This window comes from Genypterus blacodes, unplaced genomic scaffold (assembly GCF_046128005.1).
Source record: "Genypterus blacodes isolate CSIRO-AG114 ecotype Tasmania unplaced genomic scaffold, CSIRO-AGI_Gbla_v1 ptg000102l_1, whole genome shotgun sequence".
NCBI lineage: Eukaryota > Metazoa > Chordata > Actinopteri > Ophidiiformes > Ophidiidae > Genypterus > Genypterus blacodes.
Genome location: NW_027466906.1, coordinates 77,501 through 93,952, shown reverse-complemented (window position 1 = coordinate 93,952; position 16,452 = coordinate 77,501). Strand labels below are relative to the sequence as shown.

The 16,452-nt window shown below is 51.5% G+C and overlaps 3 protein-coding genes across 3 annotated transcripts in view; 2 read left to right on the top strand and 1 right to left on the bottom strand.

Moving 5' to 3' along the window:
- Positions 1 to 660: 660 nt before the first annotated feature.
- On the top strand, positions 661 to 4,501 carry LOC143008306 (annexin A1-like). The gene is made up of 12 exons (XM_076159997.1): positions 661 to 728; positions 844 to 943; positions 1,032 to 1,137; positions 1,505 to 1,599; positions 1,753 to 1,866; positions 1,944 to 2,034; positions 2,286 to 2,422; positions 2,510 to 2,603; positions 2,889 to 2,984; positions 3,188 to 3,246; positions 3,760 to 3,882; positions 4,346 to 4,501. Exons 2-12 carry the CDS (start codon positions 875 to 877, stop codon positions 4,400 to 4,402), a joined length of 1,041 nt encoding a protein of 346 aa, XP_076016112.1. The 5' UTR covers positions 661 to 728; positions 844 to 874; the 3' UTR covers positions 4,403 to 4,501.
- Positions 4,502 to 4,934: 433 nt separating this feature from the next.
- Positions 4,935 to 10,212, top strand: slc30a5 (solute carrier family 30 member 5). The gene is made up of 16 exons (XM_076159990.1): positions 4,935 to 5,357; positions 5,818 to 5,940; positions 6,037 to 6,103; positions 6,238 to 6,323; positions 6,733 to 6,820; positions 6,957 to 7,044; positions 7,131 to 7,207; positions 7,335 to 7,505; positions 7,665 to 7,953; positions 8,031 to 8,239; positions 8,321 to 8,478; positions 8,560 to 8,689; positions 8,785 to 9,079; positions 9,172 to 9,398; positions 9,730 to 9,858; positions 9,938 to 10,212. The coding sequence occupies exons 1-16, from the start codon at positions 5,287 to 5,289 to the stop codon at positions 10,106 to 10,108; spliced, it is 2,379 nt and encodes a 792-aa protein (XP_076016105.1). The 5' UTR covers positions 4,935 to 5,286; the 3' UTR covers positions 10,109 to 10,212.
- A 148-nt stretch (positions 10,213 to 10,360) lies between these two features.
- The window catches only part of LOC143008302 (MAM domain-containing protein 2-like), an 8,770-nt gene continuing 2,678 nt past the window's right edge, over positions 10,361 to 16,452 (bottom strand). Inside the window, exons 3-15 of the mRNA XM_076159991.1 lie at positions 15,071 to 15,366; positions 13,990 to 14,074; positions 13,227 to 13,364; positions 12,876 to 13,147; positions 12,666 to 12,759; positions 12,436 to 12,585; positions 12,067 to 12,186; positions 11,846 to 11,988; positions 11,623 to 11,719; positions 11,314 to 11,472; positions 10,978 to 11,231; positions 10,746 to 10,830; positions 10,361 to 10,657 (exon numbers count right to left, since the gene is read on the bottom strand). Of these exons, the coding sequence (XP_076016106.1) occupies positions 10,611 to 10,657; positions 10,746 to 10,830; positions 10,978 to 11,231; positions 11,314 to 11,472; positions 11,623 to 11,719; positions 11,846 to 11,988; positions 12,067 to 12,186; positions 12,436 to 12,585; positions 12,666 to 12,759; positions 12,876 to 13,147; positions 13,227 to 13,364; positions 13,990 to 14,074; positions 15,071 to 15,366 (1,940 nt within the window). The 3' untranslated portion in view covers positions 10,361 to 10,610. The remainder of the gene's footprint in view (positions 10,658 to 10,745; positions 10,831 to 10,977; positions 11,232 to 11,313; positions 11,473 to 11,622; positions 11,720 to 11,845; positions 11,989 to 12,066; positions 12,187 to 12,435; positions 12,586 to 12,665; positions 12,760 to 12,875; positions 13,148 to 13,226; positions 13,365 to 13,989; positions 14,075 to 15,070; positions 15,367 to 16,452) is intronic.

Sequence of the window (16,452 nt, the reverse complement as noted above, 5' to 3'; positions counted from 1 at the left end):
TTTACAGCTCACACAAGCAAAAAGATCAAACAGTGTTGAACTTTCTTACTAACAACGCACACTTATAATCGTATTATTAAACGAGCTAATGTTGCTTTCACTTTTTACCAATTTATTTTTCAATTCTTTGGACTTTGGGACTGAACATGTAGAGAATGTCCAGACACACACACACACACACACACACACACACACTGTACTGTGCCGTTATATTTCAGGGAATGAGAACAAAGTCAAATGTACTGAATCTCTTTCATTTCAAAATAAAAGCCGAAGTATCTCAGAAGACCTGGACCTAGGTGTGTGTTAATGTGTTTAAATCAGAGCTTGTCCCAAACGTATTGAGTAACTCCATAAATGTTTGTCATTGTAACACTGTTTGTCAGGTTAAACAGTGTCGTTGTGCAAGAACAGCTGCTTGTTCCCCTCTGATGGTTGCAGGCAGTGAGATTTGTTTGATCAATGGGTGAAGCAGGGAAGAATTGCCTCGCAGGTCCCAACTCGGAATAAGTGGCCCAACCAGTCAGAGGGGCAGGAATCATGCGACTGTCACCTAACAGGAACACCTTCACAGACAAGATGACAGACGATTGGCCAATGAAGCGTCAGAAAAAACATCACCTGGGAGGAGGAGGGGGCGGAGTCAGGGCAGGGCGGGGCCGAGCTTAAGAGTGCCGCTCACGCACTGGGGTGAGACACTGTGGGTGAGGCCTATCAGAGTGACGCAGGTGAGACTGTCTGGTGTTTACAGGTGACCCAGGACATCTGTTGAGCTTTGCAGCGTGTTTAGAAACGCGTCCTCCGCTGCTGTTTGGTCTCTCAGTGTGTCTGTTTGTGTTGCAGGTCTGGACTTAACATTTCTAGACAAACAAAGATGTCTGCCTTTAAGACATTCTTCAAAAATATCATCAAAGCCGGAGACCCTGATGATGACACCGTCACTGTGAGTAACAACACAACAACACAACGCTGTACTTTGGTCCATCTGGTACTTGACTGCTTCCATCTTTATTTCTGGTTGTTTGTCGCAGGTGAAGGGGAAGAAAAAACAAAAGTATCATGGAACCGTTTCCCCTTATCCAAACTTCAAAGCCAGTGAGGACGCCTCTGTTCTTCAGAGCGCCATTGAAAGTAAAGGTTTGTACTGTAAGCCTTTGTTATCTACTTACGAGCAGGTCGGGTTTCTGTGTTGTACACCACAACAAATTACAATCACATGTCCCATTCCACTCATTCCTACTTGCCTGAGTGGAGTCCCTCCCTCACATGAGTCACTTCTGCAGACTTCCACCACATTTAGGCACATAGCTGACGTTTGTAGAAGCCGAGTTATTGCCTGCATCGCAGTGTAAACCTAGTGAGTGAGATCTTTGTCTCTGGATTCTTCAGTGAGTTCTTCTGGTTATGCTTTTCAATCCGTTGCATCCAAACAAACTTTTCCAAATCCTCTTTGTGATCTAAAGCCAAAGAGTTGTGACAGTTTATGGACATACTTCCCCTGTAGGAGTGGATGAGGACGTGATCATCTCAGTCCTGGTGAGGAGAACCAATGAACAGAGGCAGAAGATCAAAACAGTTTATGAGGTCGCCAATGGTAAGGTGAGTCCTGATCTGGTATGATTGTCTCTACCTCTTCTGCTTGGTTCCTCTCCTGGTTTGTGGTCTCAGTTTATGGAGGCGAACCTCTGTCCCTCTGTTTTGAAGTCATGCTCATTATGAAGAGGTAGACTGAGGCCTGTGTGTGGTTTGCAGAGGCTGGACTTGGCCCTGGAGTCCATTATGAGGAGAGATCTGGAGGACGTCACTCTGGCTCTGCTCATGCCTCCTGCTCAGTTTGATGCCCACCAGCTCAGGAAAGCCACAAAGGTAAACAACAGCAGTACAGAATGATCCTGGTACATAAGAGGTAAACTAGTTTAGTCACAGTGGTTCTGTCTCAACAGGGCTGGGGGACGACTGAAGACGTCCTGACGGAGATTCTGGCGACCAGAACAAATGAGGAGATCCGTGAGATCAAGAAGGTCTTCAAACAAGGTGTGTGTTCTAATTAGTTTCATGTCATTTGAGGCGGCAGCATTGTGCAGCGTTAAGTATTCAACATGAGCCTGTAGAACACGGGACCATGTGGAGGGATGAAGTCATCACATCCTTCCATTGGTTCCCAGTCCTTGCTCACATCAAGTTCAAGTCCTTAATGCTCACCTGGATGTTCTCACTCCCCACCTTCAAAGTCCACTGTTGCTATAGCGATACAGGTTCTTACTGTGTGCCTGTGTGTGTGTCAGAGTACGGGGAGGACCTGGGGGACATTATCGAGGCCGACACCAAGGGAGACTTCAATTTGGCACTTCAGGCCTTGTTGAGGGCAGAGAGAGACGAAGGCGATGAGGTGAACATGGACATGGTCCACAAGGACGCAAAGGTAACACAGCACATCCACAACCATCTGGGTTTGATGTGATACCGCTCAGTACTCGGTGAGTAACCAAGACTTCCTCTGTGCACTCAGACTCTGTTTGAAGCATGCGACAGCACAGAGGGACTCGACGTGGCCGCCTTCATCGAGATCCTCACTACACGCAACGGAAAACAGCTCTCAAAAAGTGAGAGAACGCCTCAGTGTACACACACACACACACACACACACTCACACACACACACACCTGTACAAACCGGAGTAACCAGTAACTCAGGCAGGTAAGAGTTGAGCCACACCCTGCTGTGCTGCAGACATGTGTTTAGATTTGCACATTTGATCCAAAACTAATTTAAATATGACACAAGCAAGAACTGTGTGTGTGTGTGTGTGTGTGTGTGTGTGTGTGTGTGTGTGTGTGTACTGTCTGTGTCTCACAGTAAATCATGTTCTGTCTCTGTTTACCTCTCAGCGTTCCAGAAGTACGCCAGCATGAGTGACCTCACTTTACCTAAAGTCCTGGACAGGGAGCTGAAGGGCGACATCGAGGACTGCCTCATTGATATCGGTGAGGAAGATATCATCATCATCATCATCATCATCAAAACAGCAGTTTGTGCTTCACAATGTCAACATGGAACTGAAACAAACTGACTGATGCCTTCTAGAAAGCAATTATTGATGAATTCATATTCATTAATATTGTTCCACATTTGATTGTCATGTGATCTGTGATTGACCTTTAGTCCTGTGTCTATCTTTGTTGTGTAGTGAAGTGTGCGTGGAACAAACCTGCTTACTTTGCTGAGAAGCTGCACAAGGCGATGGAGGTGAGCTGAGAGTGTGTGTGAGTGTGTGTGAATGTGTGATCACATTCTGTGTGTACTTTACTAACTCTAAAGAAAGTAAACCTTCATGTTCTTACCTTTTCTACATGAAGTCCGCTCTCCTGAACCAAACTCTGTGTCTCTGTTGTCAAAGTCTCTTTCTTTTCTTTGGTCTTCTCTTCGTTTGAAGTCGCTCCTTCAGCTCAGGAGTTTGTCTCTCTTTGTTTGTCTCCTGTTTTGCTTCAAAGTCCATTTCTGAGTCGTTTTCCAGGTGAGAAGTCTCCATGTTTACATCTTTAGTTAATTTAGTTAGCTAGTTCAGGAGGGAGGAGCGCGAGCGTCACTGAGGTGGTCTTCAGCCACGCCCCCTCAGTGACGCAGAGTCCCTTTAAAAGCACGTGAAGCGAGTTAGAGGGACGATGGATGGAGGTCACGTGACGAGGGGCTACACACACAAACACACACACGCGCACGATCGTGAGTGTGTGACGCCTGTCTGTTGTTGTCTCGTTGCAGCGTCACGGCACTTGTGACAAAACTTTGATCCGGATCCTGGTGAGTCGCTCCGAGGAGGACCTGAAGAAGATCGTCGAGCAGTACAGGACCATGTATGGAGTCCGTCTGCAGGAGGCCATACTGGTAAACCATCTGAGCGGTGTACAGGGACGATTGAAAAGTAGTGAGCCTAACACTAAAGCGATTTTACAAAATCGGCAAATTCATGTCCATACCTGGGCAGTGACGTAATCAAAGTATGGACACATAATCACAGCATTGAGTGGCGCTACAATAGCTCTCCCTGCGAGGCTCATAATTTATCAATCAACCCTTGTACTCTAGTTATCTCCTGTCCCATGCATTCCTCACCTACAGGTTTGTTGATGTGTGTGTGTGTGTGTGTGTGTGTGTGTGTGTGTGTGTGTGTGTGTGTGTGTGTGTGTGTGTGTGTGTGTGTGTGTGTGTGTGTGTGTGTGTGTGTGTGTGTGTGTGTGTGTGTGTGTGTGTGTGTGTGTGTGTGTGTGTGTGTGTGTGTGTGTGTGTGTGTGTGTGTGTGTGTGTGTGTGTGTGTGTGTGTGTGTGTGTGTGTGTGTGTGTGTCGCAGGAGGAAACTAAGGGACACTATGAGCAGGTCTTGATCGGACTGTGCGGACCTCACTGAAGACGGAGCCGCCACACGTCACTCAAGACTCATGTTGGTATAAATGGTGAACAATTATGGGACCAAACTGTTGTAATAAAAGTTTTTCCAGCAACATCCGCATCTACTTTCTCTTTTAGACACAAAGAAGTAAAGAAATGCTGAAACCATGGTTACTAAATGAATGAATGAGCATTAAATAAAGTAGTAGGATTATGACGCATTATAACGCATCACAAACACTTAAAATGCTTTAAAATTAGTTACATATTGTTTCTTTGTGAAAATCATGAAATCTAAGGGTTCTGTATTTTTGTATTCTGATCATAATTACAAAGATCGATTCTAAACTGCGTATTCGTGGGATTTATGCGGCTCATCTGCGCAGCCTGCACGGCGCGTGATTTTAACTAAATAACTTCATTTATTTGAACGAAAATGAATTATGATCGATCATAAATAAAAACAAGACGAATATTAAACATAGTCAAACTGCGCGCGCACGCAAACTGCGCAGCTCTGACGCTCATGAACACTCTCTCCTGACGTGGACTTGTTTTCCCTGTCCGGAAGTGCGCGGCTTCTTCCTCGTCTGCTTCTTCTTGTCCGGCTGGATGTCTGATCCTCTCAGAGCTGCTGAAAATGTCCTATTTCATTTAGACGCATTCAGACGCGCAGCTACAACTGAACGGCGCCCCGCGTGTGTTTGACTCAAGCCGAACGCGGAGGACGAGACGCGGCCGGAGAGTTGGAGTAAACGTCCCTGACAGCCCGATGTCTAGCTAGCATGCTAAGGAGCTAGCCGCTATGCTGGCAGCTAGCCGCTGTGTTCGTGTTTCCAGCTGTTTGTTCCGGAGGAGCATGAAGGAGCAGAGCCGCGGGGCCGAGAGGAGCAGCCAGTGAACATGGAGGATAAATACAGCAGCAACGTCCTCTCCGGGGGACAGCTGGGGATGGTGGAGGCGCCTAACGCCAGGTGAGAGCGAGCACAGGCCGGGGAGTCATGGAGGGGTCAAAGGGCAGAGTAGAGCCTAACAGAGGAAGTAGGAGTCACTCCTCTTCTTATACTTTATATGGAGTCAATAGAGATTCAGTGAGCTCAGGGCACCATCATCACCCTTCTCTTCCTCTTCCTCCTCCTGCTCCTCATCCTCTTCACCCTTGTGGTGTCCATCTTCTCCACTGTGCTGTTGAGTCAGTGTTCCTCCTCCTCTTCCTCTTCTCTCTGCTGGAGGACGTCTCCATGCTGATTGGGCCGACAGCAGCAGAAGTGTTGGTCAACATGTGGCCCCATCTTTGTTAGACGCTCTATTTAGAGTTCTGATAGTAATGATCAATATAAAAAGGTCAGAGGTCACCAAAAGAACACAGGGCCATCTGACTGAGTGTATCAGTGTGTTAATGTCCTACTCCTTCTCTCTCTCTCTCTTCCTCAGCTTCACCAGGTACATCGTTCTCCTCTTCATCTCCAAGGTGCTGAAGGCTCTGGGGATCTTTGAGTCCTACGACCTCCTGAAGGTCGTCCACATCGTCCACTTCATCTTTATATTAAAGTTAGGGTGAGTCAGATACAAACACACTGCTACTTTATTCTGAAGGGTCAAACCAGCCACACACTCACTCTGACTCCTCTTCCTCCTCCTCTTCCTCCTCAGGGCCGCTGTTGTTCTCCTCTTTGTCCAGAAGCCTTTTTCCTCTGGTAAAGTCGTCTCAAGAAGACAGGTCTGTCCCCCTGTCCTCCAGCCGTCCCCTGTCTTGACTCTGACCTGTTTGTCTCCTCAACGTCTCCTCAACGTCTCCTTAACGTCTCCTTAACGTCTCCTTAACGTCTCCTCTCTTCTTCTCTGCTCCCTCAGTGGATCAAGTTATTAAAGCACGCCGTCTGCAGCTGCATCGTCTCCCTGCTTGGCTTCTTTGGCCTCACGCTCTGCGGCCCTCTGAGGTGAGACGGCTCTGTGTTGTGTTCAGGTGCCTGTAGAGGCTCCGTGGTGTGTTCAGGTGCTTGTAAAGGCTCCGTGGTGTGTTCAGGTGCCTATAGAGGCTCTGTGTTGTGTTCAGGTGCCTGTAGAGGCTCTGTGTTGTGTTCAGGTGCCTATAGAGGCTCTGTGTTGTGTTCAGGTGCCTGTAGAGGCTCTGTGTTGTGTTCAGGTGCCTGTAGAGGCTCTGTGTTGTGTTCAGGTGCCTATAGAGGCTCTGTGTTGTGTTCAGGTGCCTGTAGAGGCTCTGTGTTGTGTTCAGGTGCCTGTAGAGGCTCTGTGTTGTGTTCAGGTGCCTGTAGAGGCTCCGTGGTGTGTTCAGGTGCCTGTAGAGGCTCCGTGTTGTTCTCTGAGCTCACTGCCTCTTCTGTGCAGGACCTTGTTGCTGTTTGAGCACAGTGATGTCGTGGTGATCGCTCTGCTCGGCGTGCTCTTCACCAGCTCTGGAGGCGGGCCGTCCAAGGTGAGACGCCTCTGCCTGACCTTAACCCCCGCTCCTCTCTAGGGGGCGGAGTTTAGTTTAGTGTGTGAGTGAGAGAGCAGTGTGTGTGTGTGTGTGTCGTGACCCGGTGCTGACTTGTGTCGTTTCCTTTCTGCAGACCCGAGGCGCCGCCCTCTTCATCATCGCCGTCATCTGCCTCCTCCTCTTCGACAACGACGACCTCATGGCGAAAATGGCAGAGCACCGTATCCTTTCTTACTCCTCAGTCCCGCTCGTCCTTTTCAGTCTTCCTCCCTGCAGCGTTTGTGCCTTGACTCTTCTTCTCTTCCAGCTGAGGGTCATCACGACAGCGCGCTCACTCACTTCCTGTACACCGCCATCGCCTTCCTGGGGCTCGCAGACCACAAAGTAAGCACAGCACATCTGGACCCTGCTCACGTTTCTGTGACTTCCTGCTCCTGTATTTGACCTGGCTCTGCTCTGCTCTGCTCTGCTCTGCGTCTCCTCCCGCCTCTCCTCCCCTCCCCGGCCTCAGGGTGGCGTGGTGCTGCTCGTGGCCGCCATGTGTCTGAAGGTCGGCTTCCACACCGCCTCCAGGAAGTTATCTGTAGAGATCGGTGGAGCCAAACGTCTCTACGCCCTCGACAACCTGCTGTCTGCAGCTGTGCTGCTGCCCTGGGTCATCATGCTGACGGCCACCACAGAGGTGAGACACACACACACACACACACACACACACACACACACACACACACACACACACACACACACACACACACACACACACACACACACACACACACACACACCTTGTTGTTGTATCTCAGCTGTCTTGTTAGTTTCCTCCTCTCCTTGTCTCCTTCAGAGTAAAGTGGACTCCTGGTCGTCTCTGGCTCTCCCGTTCTCCATGATCGTCTTCTCTGTGATGATCCTGGACTTTTACGTGGAGTCGGTGTGTAACACTAAGATGGAGACGCAGCGTTGTGCCCGTTACGGCACGGTAGCGCTGCTGTTCAGCGCCGTGCTGCTGGCAAACTTCTGGACTCACCCTCTGACGGACCAGCTGCGCTCCATGAGCAAGCCGCCGCAGCAGAGCAGCACGGAGCACGTCCTGTCGGGCGGCGTGCTCGTCAGCGCCGCCTTCTTCATCATGTGTGAGTGACAGCAGAGACTCTGTCCTGTTTGATCTGTGTTATTGCTCCTTCTGACCTCCGCCCCTCTTCCTCTGCAGCCTCCAGCATCCTCTCCTCTCCCTCGAGGCGGGGGCAGAAGGGCACCCTGGTGGGCTACTCGCCTGACGGGACCCCCCTGTATAACTTCATGGGCGACGCCCTCCAGCACAGCTCCCACTCTCTCCCACGCTTCATCAAAGACTCGCTGAAGCAGATCCTGGAGGAGTACGACTCCAGGCAGATCTTCTACTTCCTCTGCTTGAACCTGGTGTGTGCCGACTCCTCCCCCCGGCCCCTCCCTGGCCCCTCCCCCTGTGTGCTGACGGCTTCTCTTCCTCTTCCTCCTCAGGCCTTCACGTTTGTGGAGCTGTTTTACGGCGTGTGGACCAACAGTCTGGGTCTGATCTCTGATGGCTTCCACATGCTGTTTGACTGCTCGGCCTTGGTGCTCGGCCTGTTCGCCGCCCTCATGACGCGCTGGAAGGCCACCAGGATCTTCTCTTACGGGTAAACGACGCTTAACCACGTCTAACAGGCGCCGACGCCGTAATAAGGTGGATCGTGGAGTCATGGAGGTTTGTGTTCCAGGTACGGTCGGGTGGAGATCCTGTCTGGGTTCATCAACGGTTTGTTCCTGATGGTCATCGCCTTCTTCGTCTTCATGGAGTCGGTCACTCGCCTGGTGGATCCTCCCAACATCAACACGGACATGCTGACGGTGAGAGAGCGGGAAGGACGAGGAGAGGAAGCGTGATGTCCTGCTCACTCACTCACTCACTCACCTCTTCTTCTTCTTCCTCCTCTCTCCTGTAGCCGGTCTCAGTTGGAGGTCTGCTGGTGAACCTGGTGGGGATCTGTGCCTTCAGTCACGCCCACTCCCACGGCGGCAAGACCTGCTCCTCACAAGACCACGCCCAGTCTCACCACGGACACAGCCACGCCGAGCACGGCCACGGGGGTCACGGGGGTCACGGCCACTCGCATCATGGAGGTCACGGCCACTCTCATGGCGGACACGGACACGGGGGACACGGACACTCTCACGGCTCAGGAGGAGGAGGAGGAGGAGGAGGAGGAGGAGGAGGAGGCATGAACGCCAACATGAGGGGTGAGGAGTCTTGGTTCATCTCCTGCCGTTGCCCTTGAGCCAGGCACCAGGCTGTGGTGACGTAACGTAAACATCTCCCTCTTCTCTTCCAGGAGTTTACCTCCACGTCCTGGCCGACACGCTGGGCAGCGTGGGCGTCATCATCTCCACCATCCTCATCCGTCAGTTCGGCTGGCTCATCGCCGACCCCATCTGCTCGCTCTTCATCGCCACCCTCATCTTCCTCAGCGTCATCCCTCTGCTGAAGGACGCCTGCGAGGTTCTCCTGTTACGATCGCCACCCGAGAACGAGAAGGACCTGAACGCTGCTCTGGAGAAGGTGAGAGGTCACCCAGAGGTCACCCAGAGGTCACCCAGAGGTCACATGGCAGAAAACAGGCCCCCACTCATGACCTTAGTTACATTTACATTACAGAATAAACCATGATTAGATCAACTCGGTGCCACACTGCTGCTTCCTTCCAGCAGGGGGCAGCAACTCTCCAGCATCTGTTAAACACTTCAGTTAGGATCTATTTCCTGTTTCCTTAACACACATCAGGACCTGCACCCTTCAGATATGTGACTCCAGTAGAGTCAGAATGAGAGGCGTTGACCTTCACCTCTGCTCTGATGGAGCCTTCACGCTCTCTTCCTGTTGTGTGTTTCAGATAGAGAAGATCGAGGGCGTGCTGACCTACAGAGACCCTCACTTCTGGAGACACTCGGCCAGCATGGTCGCAGGAACCATCCACCTGCAGGTCATGGCTGACGTGGTGGAGCAGAGGATCGTACAGCAGGTACACACACACACACACACACACTCTACACATCTGTGTGTGACTCCCTCCCTGACCGCCTCGTTCTTCTTCTGTCCAGGTGACGGCCATTCTGAAGGACGCGGGCGTGAACAACCTGTCTGTGCAGGTGGAGAAGGAGGCGTACTTCCAGCACATGTCTGGACTCAGCACCGGGTTCCACGAAGTCCTGGCCATGACGCAGCAGATGGAGTCCATGAAGTACCTGAACGACGGGACGCTCATCATGTAGCTCCGCCTCCTGTGGGACCAAACAGAACTTTATTAACTCCTCCTTTTTCAAAGATATGTACAGTATTTACTGCAGCTAAAATAAAACGGGATATATTGATTTTACCTCTGTGAGCTCCTCCTCCTCCGTGTGTGTGTGTGTGTGTGTGTGTGTGTGTGTGTGTGTGTGTGTGTGTGTGTGTGTGTGTGTGTGTGTGTGTGTGTGTGTGTGTGTGTGTGTGTGTGTGTGAGACTGAACACACAGGAAACCAAACCCAATAACATCTGTGTTTATTTGAGCCACCAGCATTAATCTAATGCATAGAAATGTGAAGGGAAACACAGAATGGCTGACTACGACTACAACACACACACCAGGACACCACTGTGAGTGTGTGTGTGTGTTTACACTCTCTACTGTAGACTGAGCTGTAGGAGTCAGAGGCTTGACCCTCATTTGCTAAGCTGTGTTTGTTTGGTTCATGCGTCCCACACAGATTCTCTCCTTCATCCAGATCCTCCTGCTACTCGATCTCATTGTTGGTCCAAGCTGTGGTGCGGACCTCATTCACTGCAACAGAGACATGATAAAGTCAGATCTTCACATCTGTATTTATGTGATGAGATGTTTCAGTGAAGGTTTCCTCTCCCTGGTTTACCTGGACAGGCTCCACTCTCAAAGGTGATGTCATCTATGGCGATGTCACTCCGCACCGACGAGCCTCTGACGGCTTCAAACACGATCTGTGAGGGTGAGAGAGAGAGAGGCTTTCAGCTTCAGGCACTCTCTCTGGGTTAGTACAGTAACTATCCTCCACCTGACCCATTAACGCACTGCAGAGAACCTGGAGGTCCCCTTAATCACCCAGTGTCATGTGATAGTGAACCTGCCTGATGCTGGACGTCACACTGGTACTCCACGGTGGCCCTCAGCCAGGCCACGCTCTGCTCTCCGCCCTGTTGCCATAGCAGCAGGTCCTGTCCGTCCTTGTCCAGACGCACGGCGAGCTGCCCCGTGCCCGAGCCGTACATGTGGAAGTAGAAACGCAGACAACGCCGCCCCCTGGAGCCCCTCAGAGGCCGGGACACCAGCCGGGCGTTCTGACCGGGCAACAGGGGCGACGCCTCCAGGTGCACGTAGTAACCTGTCAATCAATCAGATGCGTTCATATAGACTGCATGTTTGGTTGAAGAGTCTTGTTGTGTGTGTGTGCAGGTGGTCCTGACCCAGTCCGGTGCTGTGGTCTCCTCTGGGCCCGGTGTAGGAGGTGGGGGTGGGGCCTCTCCTCCTCTGCCAGTCTGCTCCGTCACTCTGTCTGTCCTGAGTGTATCCACACAGTCCAGACTCAAAGTCACAGTGACCCGGGACCGCCAGCGACACCAGACCTGCCAACCCAAACGGCCTCCAGATGTTTCACCTCCACCAGAGACACACACACACACACACACACACACACACACACACACACACACACACACACACACACACACACACACACACACACACACACACACACACACACGTGTTGTACTTACCTGCCGTCTGCTCACAGTCTCCCAGGCTCACGCTGATGTCATCCAGAGCCACCGAGCCACAGTCCCAGAAGCTCCTGCAGACGCTCACAAACATCACCTGTCCATCACACAGATCACATCTGGTCACGTTTGCTCATCTGTCTCTGTCTCATTTCCTTTAACGCTGCACTGTTAAACTTTAATAACAACACGGGTCACAGTGAAGCTGGCTGTAAGCTGAGACCTTGGCCGGCTGCGTGGTGGTGAAGGTGACGTCGGACGCGATCCAGATCCCTCTGGACTTCTCCCCCTGGGTCCAGATCCTCTCCTGGGTCTTGGTGTGGTGCAGCAGGTACGCAGACAGAGCCTGGTCCGTCTGGTTGAACCCTGCAGAGGCAGCAGTTACTCACACAAACAGGATCCAGGGCTTCAGTGCTGCTTTGTGTGTGTTTGTGTGCGACTCACCCCTCAGAGAGAAGTAGAACCTCAGACAGAACTTCATGTTCCCGGGTAGAGTCGGGCCCAGCAGGCGGCTCATGTACCCTGCACCAGGACTCAGGCGGGAGTGAGCCAACAGGAAGGACCCTGAGGGAGGAGACGGGCTTTTATTCTCTTAAGAAAACTCTCACGTCCTCTGAGCCTCCGACTTCTCCGGCCTCTGCACCTGGAATCCATCTGGACATCAAAGGCTTCAACAGGAGCAGAGTTATTTTAGAACAGAAAAATGTTTACAAAGATCAGATCAGCACCTGGATCTGCCTGAAGAAGAAGTGAGGGAAACTCAGAATCTCACTTTCACATTCAGAACACGTGAGCTCGTCTGTTTTCACTCACCCGACCCTGTGGTGTGATCTCCGTTCCTGAAGATGTTGGGCTTCACAGACACTCTCTTCCACAGCGACCCGGCGGGGCTCTGATCCTGGACGTACCGGCACAGACCGGACTCAAAGTCACAGTTGGCGATGGAGGGGTCAAAGGTCGGCTCTGTGGAACACATGTGGGGAATCAGTACGGGGGCGAAGAAGACGATGAAGAGGAGGATGAAGACTGAGAGAGCAGCTGACCGGTGTCTGCACTGCAAAACTCTGGGGAGAAGGAGATGTCGTCAACGGCAACACGTCCTCCTCTGGGACTGTTAAAGGCCACTTCAAAGACCACCTGCAGGAGAACACACACACACACACACACACACACACACACACACACACACACACTCAAACATGTGCAGGTGTGATCTCAGACTCTGAGGACTCTCTCCTCCCCCCCTCACTGACCTGTACAGGGTACGGGGCCTTCAGGTCCACTTGCACAGAGATCCACTCCACCAGGGTCCACTCGTTCTGGTTTTCCGGCCCCGCCCTCCACAGCTCCTGGTACTGGCCCAGCTGGTCCCGGGTGAAGACGGAGAACAGGTTTCCTCCCTCCTCGCTGCGCTGGTACTGAAAGCTCAAACACCCTGACATGGGGCCCGTCGTCATGGGAGACACCAGTTTGGCCACCTCCTTGAACGTCCTGGCGTAGAGCGAGTCCACGTACATGAAGTGACCTGGGAGGGATTGGAACCATCAACCAGGGTGAAAACAAAGGCCCCACATGTCGGGAGGCTCCACCTGAGACTCACTCACCTGTCCTGTTGTTGTAGGTGTGGTCGTTGGGCATGTTGTTGTGGAGCAGCTGAGCCGTGCCTCCGCCCACGTACCAGTTCACGTTGGCGTTCCACTGGTTACTGAATCCACACAGGTGAGACTCCTCAAAGTCACACTCTGGACACGCAGAACAGGAAGTCAGAGACACGGAGGAGTGTGTGAGTGATGTGTGTGTGTGTGTGTGTTTTTGCATGTGTGTGTCTCTTCGTGTGTGTGTGTGCATGTGTGTGTCTCTTCGTGTGTGTGTGTGTGTGTGCATGTGTGTGTCTCTTCATGTGTGTGTGTGCATGTGTGTGTCTCTTCGTGTGTGTGTATATGTGTGTGTGTGTGTGCGTGTGTGTGTGTGTGTGTGTGTGTGTGCATGTGTGTGTCTCTTCATGTGTGTGTGTGTGTGTGTGTGTACGTGTGTGTGTGTGTGTGTGTGTGTGTGTCTCTTCGTGTGTGTGTGTGTGTGTGCATGTGTGTGCATGTGTGTGTCTCTTTGTGTGTGTGTGTGCGTGTGTGTGTGTGTGTGTGCATGTGTGTGTCTCTTCGTGTGTGTGTGTGTGTACATGTATGTGTGTGTGTGTCTCTTCATGTGTGTGTGTGTGCATGTGTGTGTCTCTTCATGTGTGTGTGTGTGTGTGTGTGTGTGTGTGTGTGTGTGTGTGTCTCTTCGTGTGTGTGTGTGTGCGTGTGCGTGTGCGTGTGCGTGTGCGTGTGCGTGTGCGTGTGTGTGTGTGTGTGTGTGTGTGTGACTGACCCAGGCAGTATCCAGAGCTGATGTGGATCTCAAAGATTGCCACGCTGCTCCTGTCGCTCTGTCCAGGTTTGCCCTCCATGACGACCTAATGAGCAGCACATGTTCAGTGACACTAACACACACTGACACCACAACCACACTACACATGTGGGAGGTCACACAGAGGTCACACACACACACCCCCCCAAGCCTCTCTGGTCTCAACTTACTCAGAGTTTGAGTGACAGAGAGAGAAGCAGGTACCTTAGAGCAACAATGTAGAGGAGCTGATGGATGCAGTTGAATGTTGGCGGTTTCGTGCGGTCACAGAGTTTCACTGGAAAGTCTGCAGGTGTGTGTGACTGATGTGTGTTTATGCTGCTCAGGGCTCTAATAGAGTTCAGGCATGGTGAGGGTCGTGACCCTGTCAGAGCTCTGCACACATATAAACACACACACCACTGCTCCTACGCAGTGTTTGGATAGTGTGTGTGTGTGTGTGTGTTTCATAATTACCCTCTTTTTGGCTTGTGTGTGTGTAATATCGATCTATATATGGACATGATGGATTGAAGTAAATGAAGAACTGCTGTTACTGTTACACACACACACTCTCTCACCCTGTAGGGCTCGCTGGTGTTCCACACACACACACACACACACACTCTCAGCTTCCTGCTGCTGCTTTAGAACCAGCAACCTGAAGACACCCACACATTCTCTCTCTCTCCTTCTCTCTTTCTCTCTCTCTCTCCCCCCGCCCTCTCCTCTCTCTCTCTCTCTCTCTCTCTCTCTCTCTCTCTCTCTCTCTCTCTCTCTCTCTCTCTCTCTCTCTCTCTCTCTCTCTCTCTCTCTCTCTCTCTCTCTCTCTCTCTCTCTCTCTCTCTCTCTCTCTCTCTCTCTCTCACCCTGTAGGGCTCCCTGGTCTCTTCCTCTCTCACACACACTCTCCCCCTGTAGGGCTCCCTGGTCTTCCTCTCACACACACACACACTCTCACCCTGTAGGGCTCCCTGGTCTTCCTCTCTCTCACACACACACACACTCTCACCCTGTAGGGCTCCCTGGTCTTCCTCTCTCTCACACACACACACACTCTCACCCTGTAGGGCTCACTGGTGTTCCTCAGGTCCATGCTGGAGATGACCCAGCTGTCTGATGGCGTCTGGCTGCTCCAGAGCGGCTCGTCGAAGCTCTTCCCCCTGGAGCGCTGCAGGACCTCCAGGCTGCCCTGACCGGTGATCTGGTAGACCAGCCTCAGGCAGCTCCACTCCTCCTGCTCCAGAGCCGGGCTCAGCAGGACCCCTTTGGTGTCGCTCTGCGGTCCGGCATCTGGACTAGAGTCCTCCTCCTGGTCCTGGTCCTGGTCTAGAGAGGCGCCCACCGCCACAAAGCGGCCTGAAACAAAAAAGGTGTGTGAGAGTCAGAAACACTGGTGGGGTCACTGTGGTGAGGCAGAAACCACAGGGAGCCACATGAGGACTCTGTGTGTGTGTGTGTGTGTGTGTGTGTGTGTGTGTGTGTGTGTGTGTGTGTGATGACGCAGTGCAGCCTGTTCACATCAACGCATCCCCATTACATCACCATGAAACAAAAGCTCATTCAGTCCTGCTCCAGTCATCATGTTTCTGATCATAACAGCACATAAACACGATCACAGCATCCATCAGTCACACACCACAGGAAATCACTTTACAGTCCTGTAATCTAAGCAAGCCTGCATTGATTTGTGTTTATTATGTTTGATAATGTTTTTAAGTGTGTGTGTGTGTGTGTGTGTGTGTGTGTGTGTGTGTGTGCGATAAGGACACGTCTTCATGGATGTTGTGGTTGAACATGGAGTTGATCCTCTGGATGATGTAGAAGGTAACTTCTCTATAAATACTCTTATGCTTATTGACTTGGCTGTTGTTGCTATGGTGACATTTCTGAACACTTCCCTCAGAGCTCAGATGTTAAACTGGTTCCTCTCTGCAGAACCAGGCACCGGGCAAACTGGGAATGTTGACGGCTTACAGCAGGATTTATGTCTGAAACCTCTCTGATCCAGCTCCTCTTCCTCCAGCTCCTCTTCCTCGTCCCTCAGGAGCCTCCCAGCTTCTCTCTGCTCTCTTCTCGTTGATCTTCCCACCATCCTGAGGATAAGTTTTGTGTATTGAGGCTCGATAACACAAACACACACGCGTTGTTTTGGCTCTTCATCACTGAACCTCAGCTCCAGCAGTTATCTAACATGCTTCATCTGCTTCCTGTTCCTTCTTTCATGTATCTGTCTGCTGTGGACCTTCATCACCATCTATGAGCCCCGAGAGGACGAGCTGACGGCACAGAGCCAACACACACACACATTTATGCACATTACAAAGCCACAGCTGTGTGTGTGTGTGTGTGTGTGTGTGTGTGTGTGTGTGTGTGTGTGTGTGTGTGTGTGTGTGTGTGTGTGTGTGTGTGTGTGTGTGTGTGTGTGAGTGAGAGAGAGATCAA

Bases quoted from the DNA above. Each gene is read 5' to 3' on its own strand.
- LOC143008306 (XM_076159997.1), top strand. From the start codon at position 875: ATGTCTGCCTTTAAGACATTCTTCAAAAATATCATCAAAGCCGGAGAC. The intron at 944-1,031 runs GTGAGTAACAAC...TGTTTGTCGCAG, and splicing joins CTGATGATGACACCGTCACT to GTGAAGGGGAAGAAAAAACA. The intron at 2,035-2,285 runs GTGTGTGTTCTA...TGTGTGTGTCAG, and splicing joins CAAGAAGGTCTTCAAACAAG to AGTACGGGGAGGACCTGGGG.
- slc30a5 (XM_076159990.1), top strand. From the start codon at position 5,287: ATGGAGGATAAATACAGCAGCAACGTCCTCTCCGGGGGACAGCTGGGG. The intron at 5,941-6,036 runs GTGAGTCAGATA...CTTCCTCCTCAG, and splicing joins ATCTTTATATTAAAGTTAGG to GGCCGCTGTTGTTCTCCTCT. The intron at 9,080-9,171 runs GTGAGGAGTCTT...CTTCTCTTCCAG, and splicing joins CATGAACGCCAACATGAGGG to GAGTTTACCTCCACGTCCTG.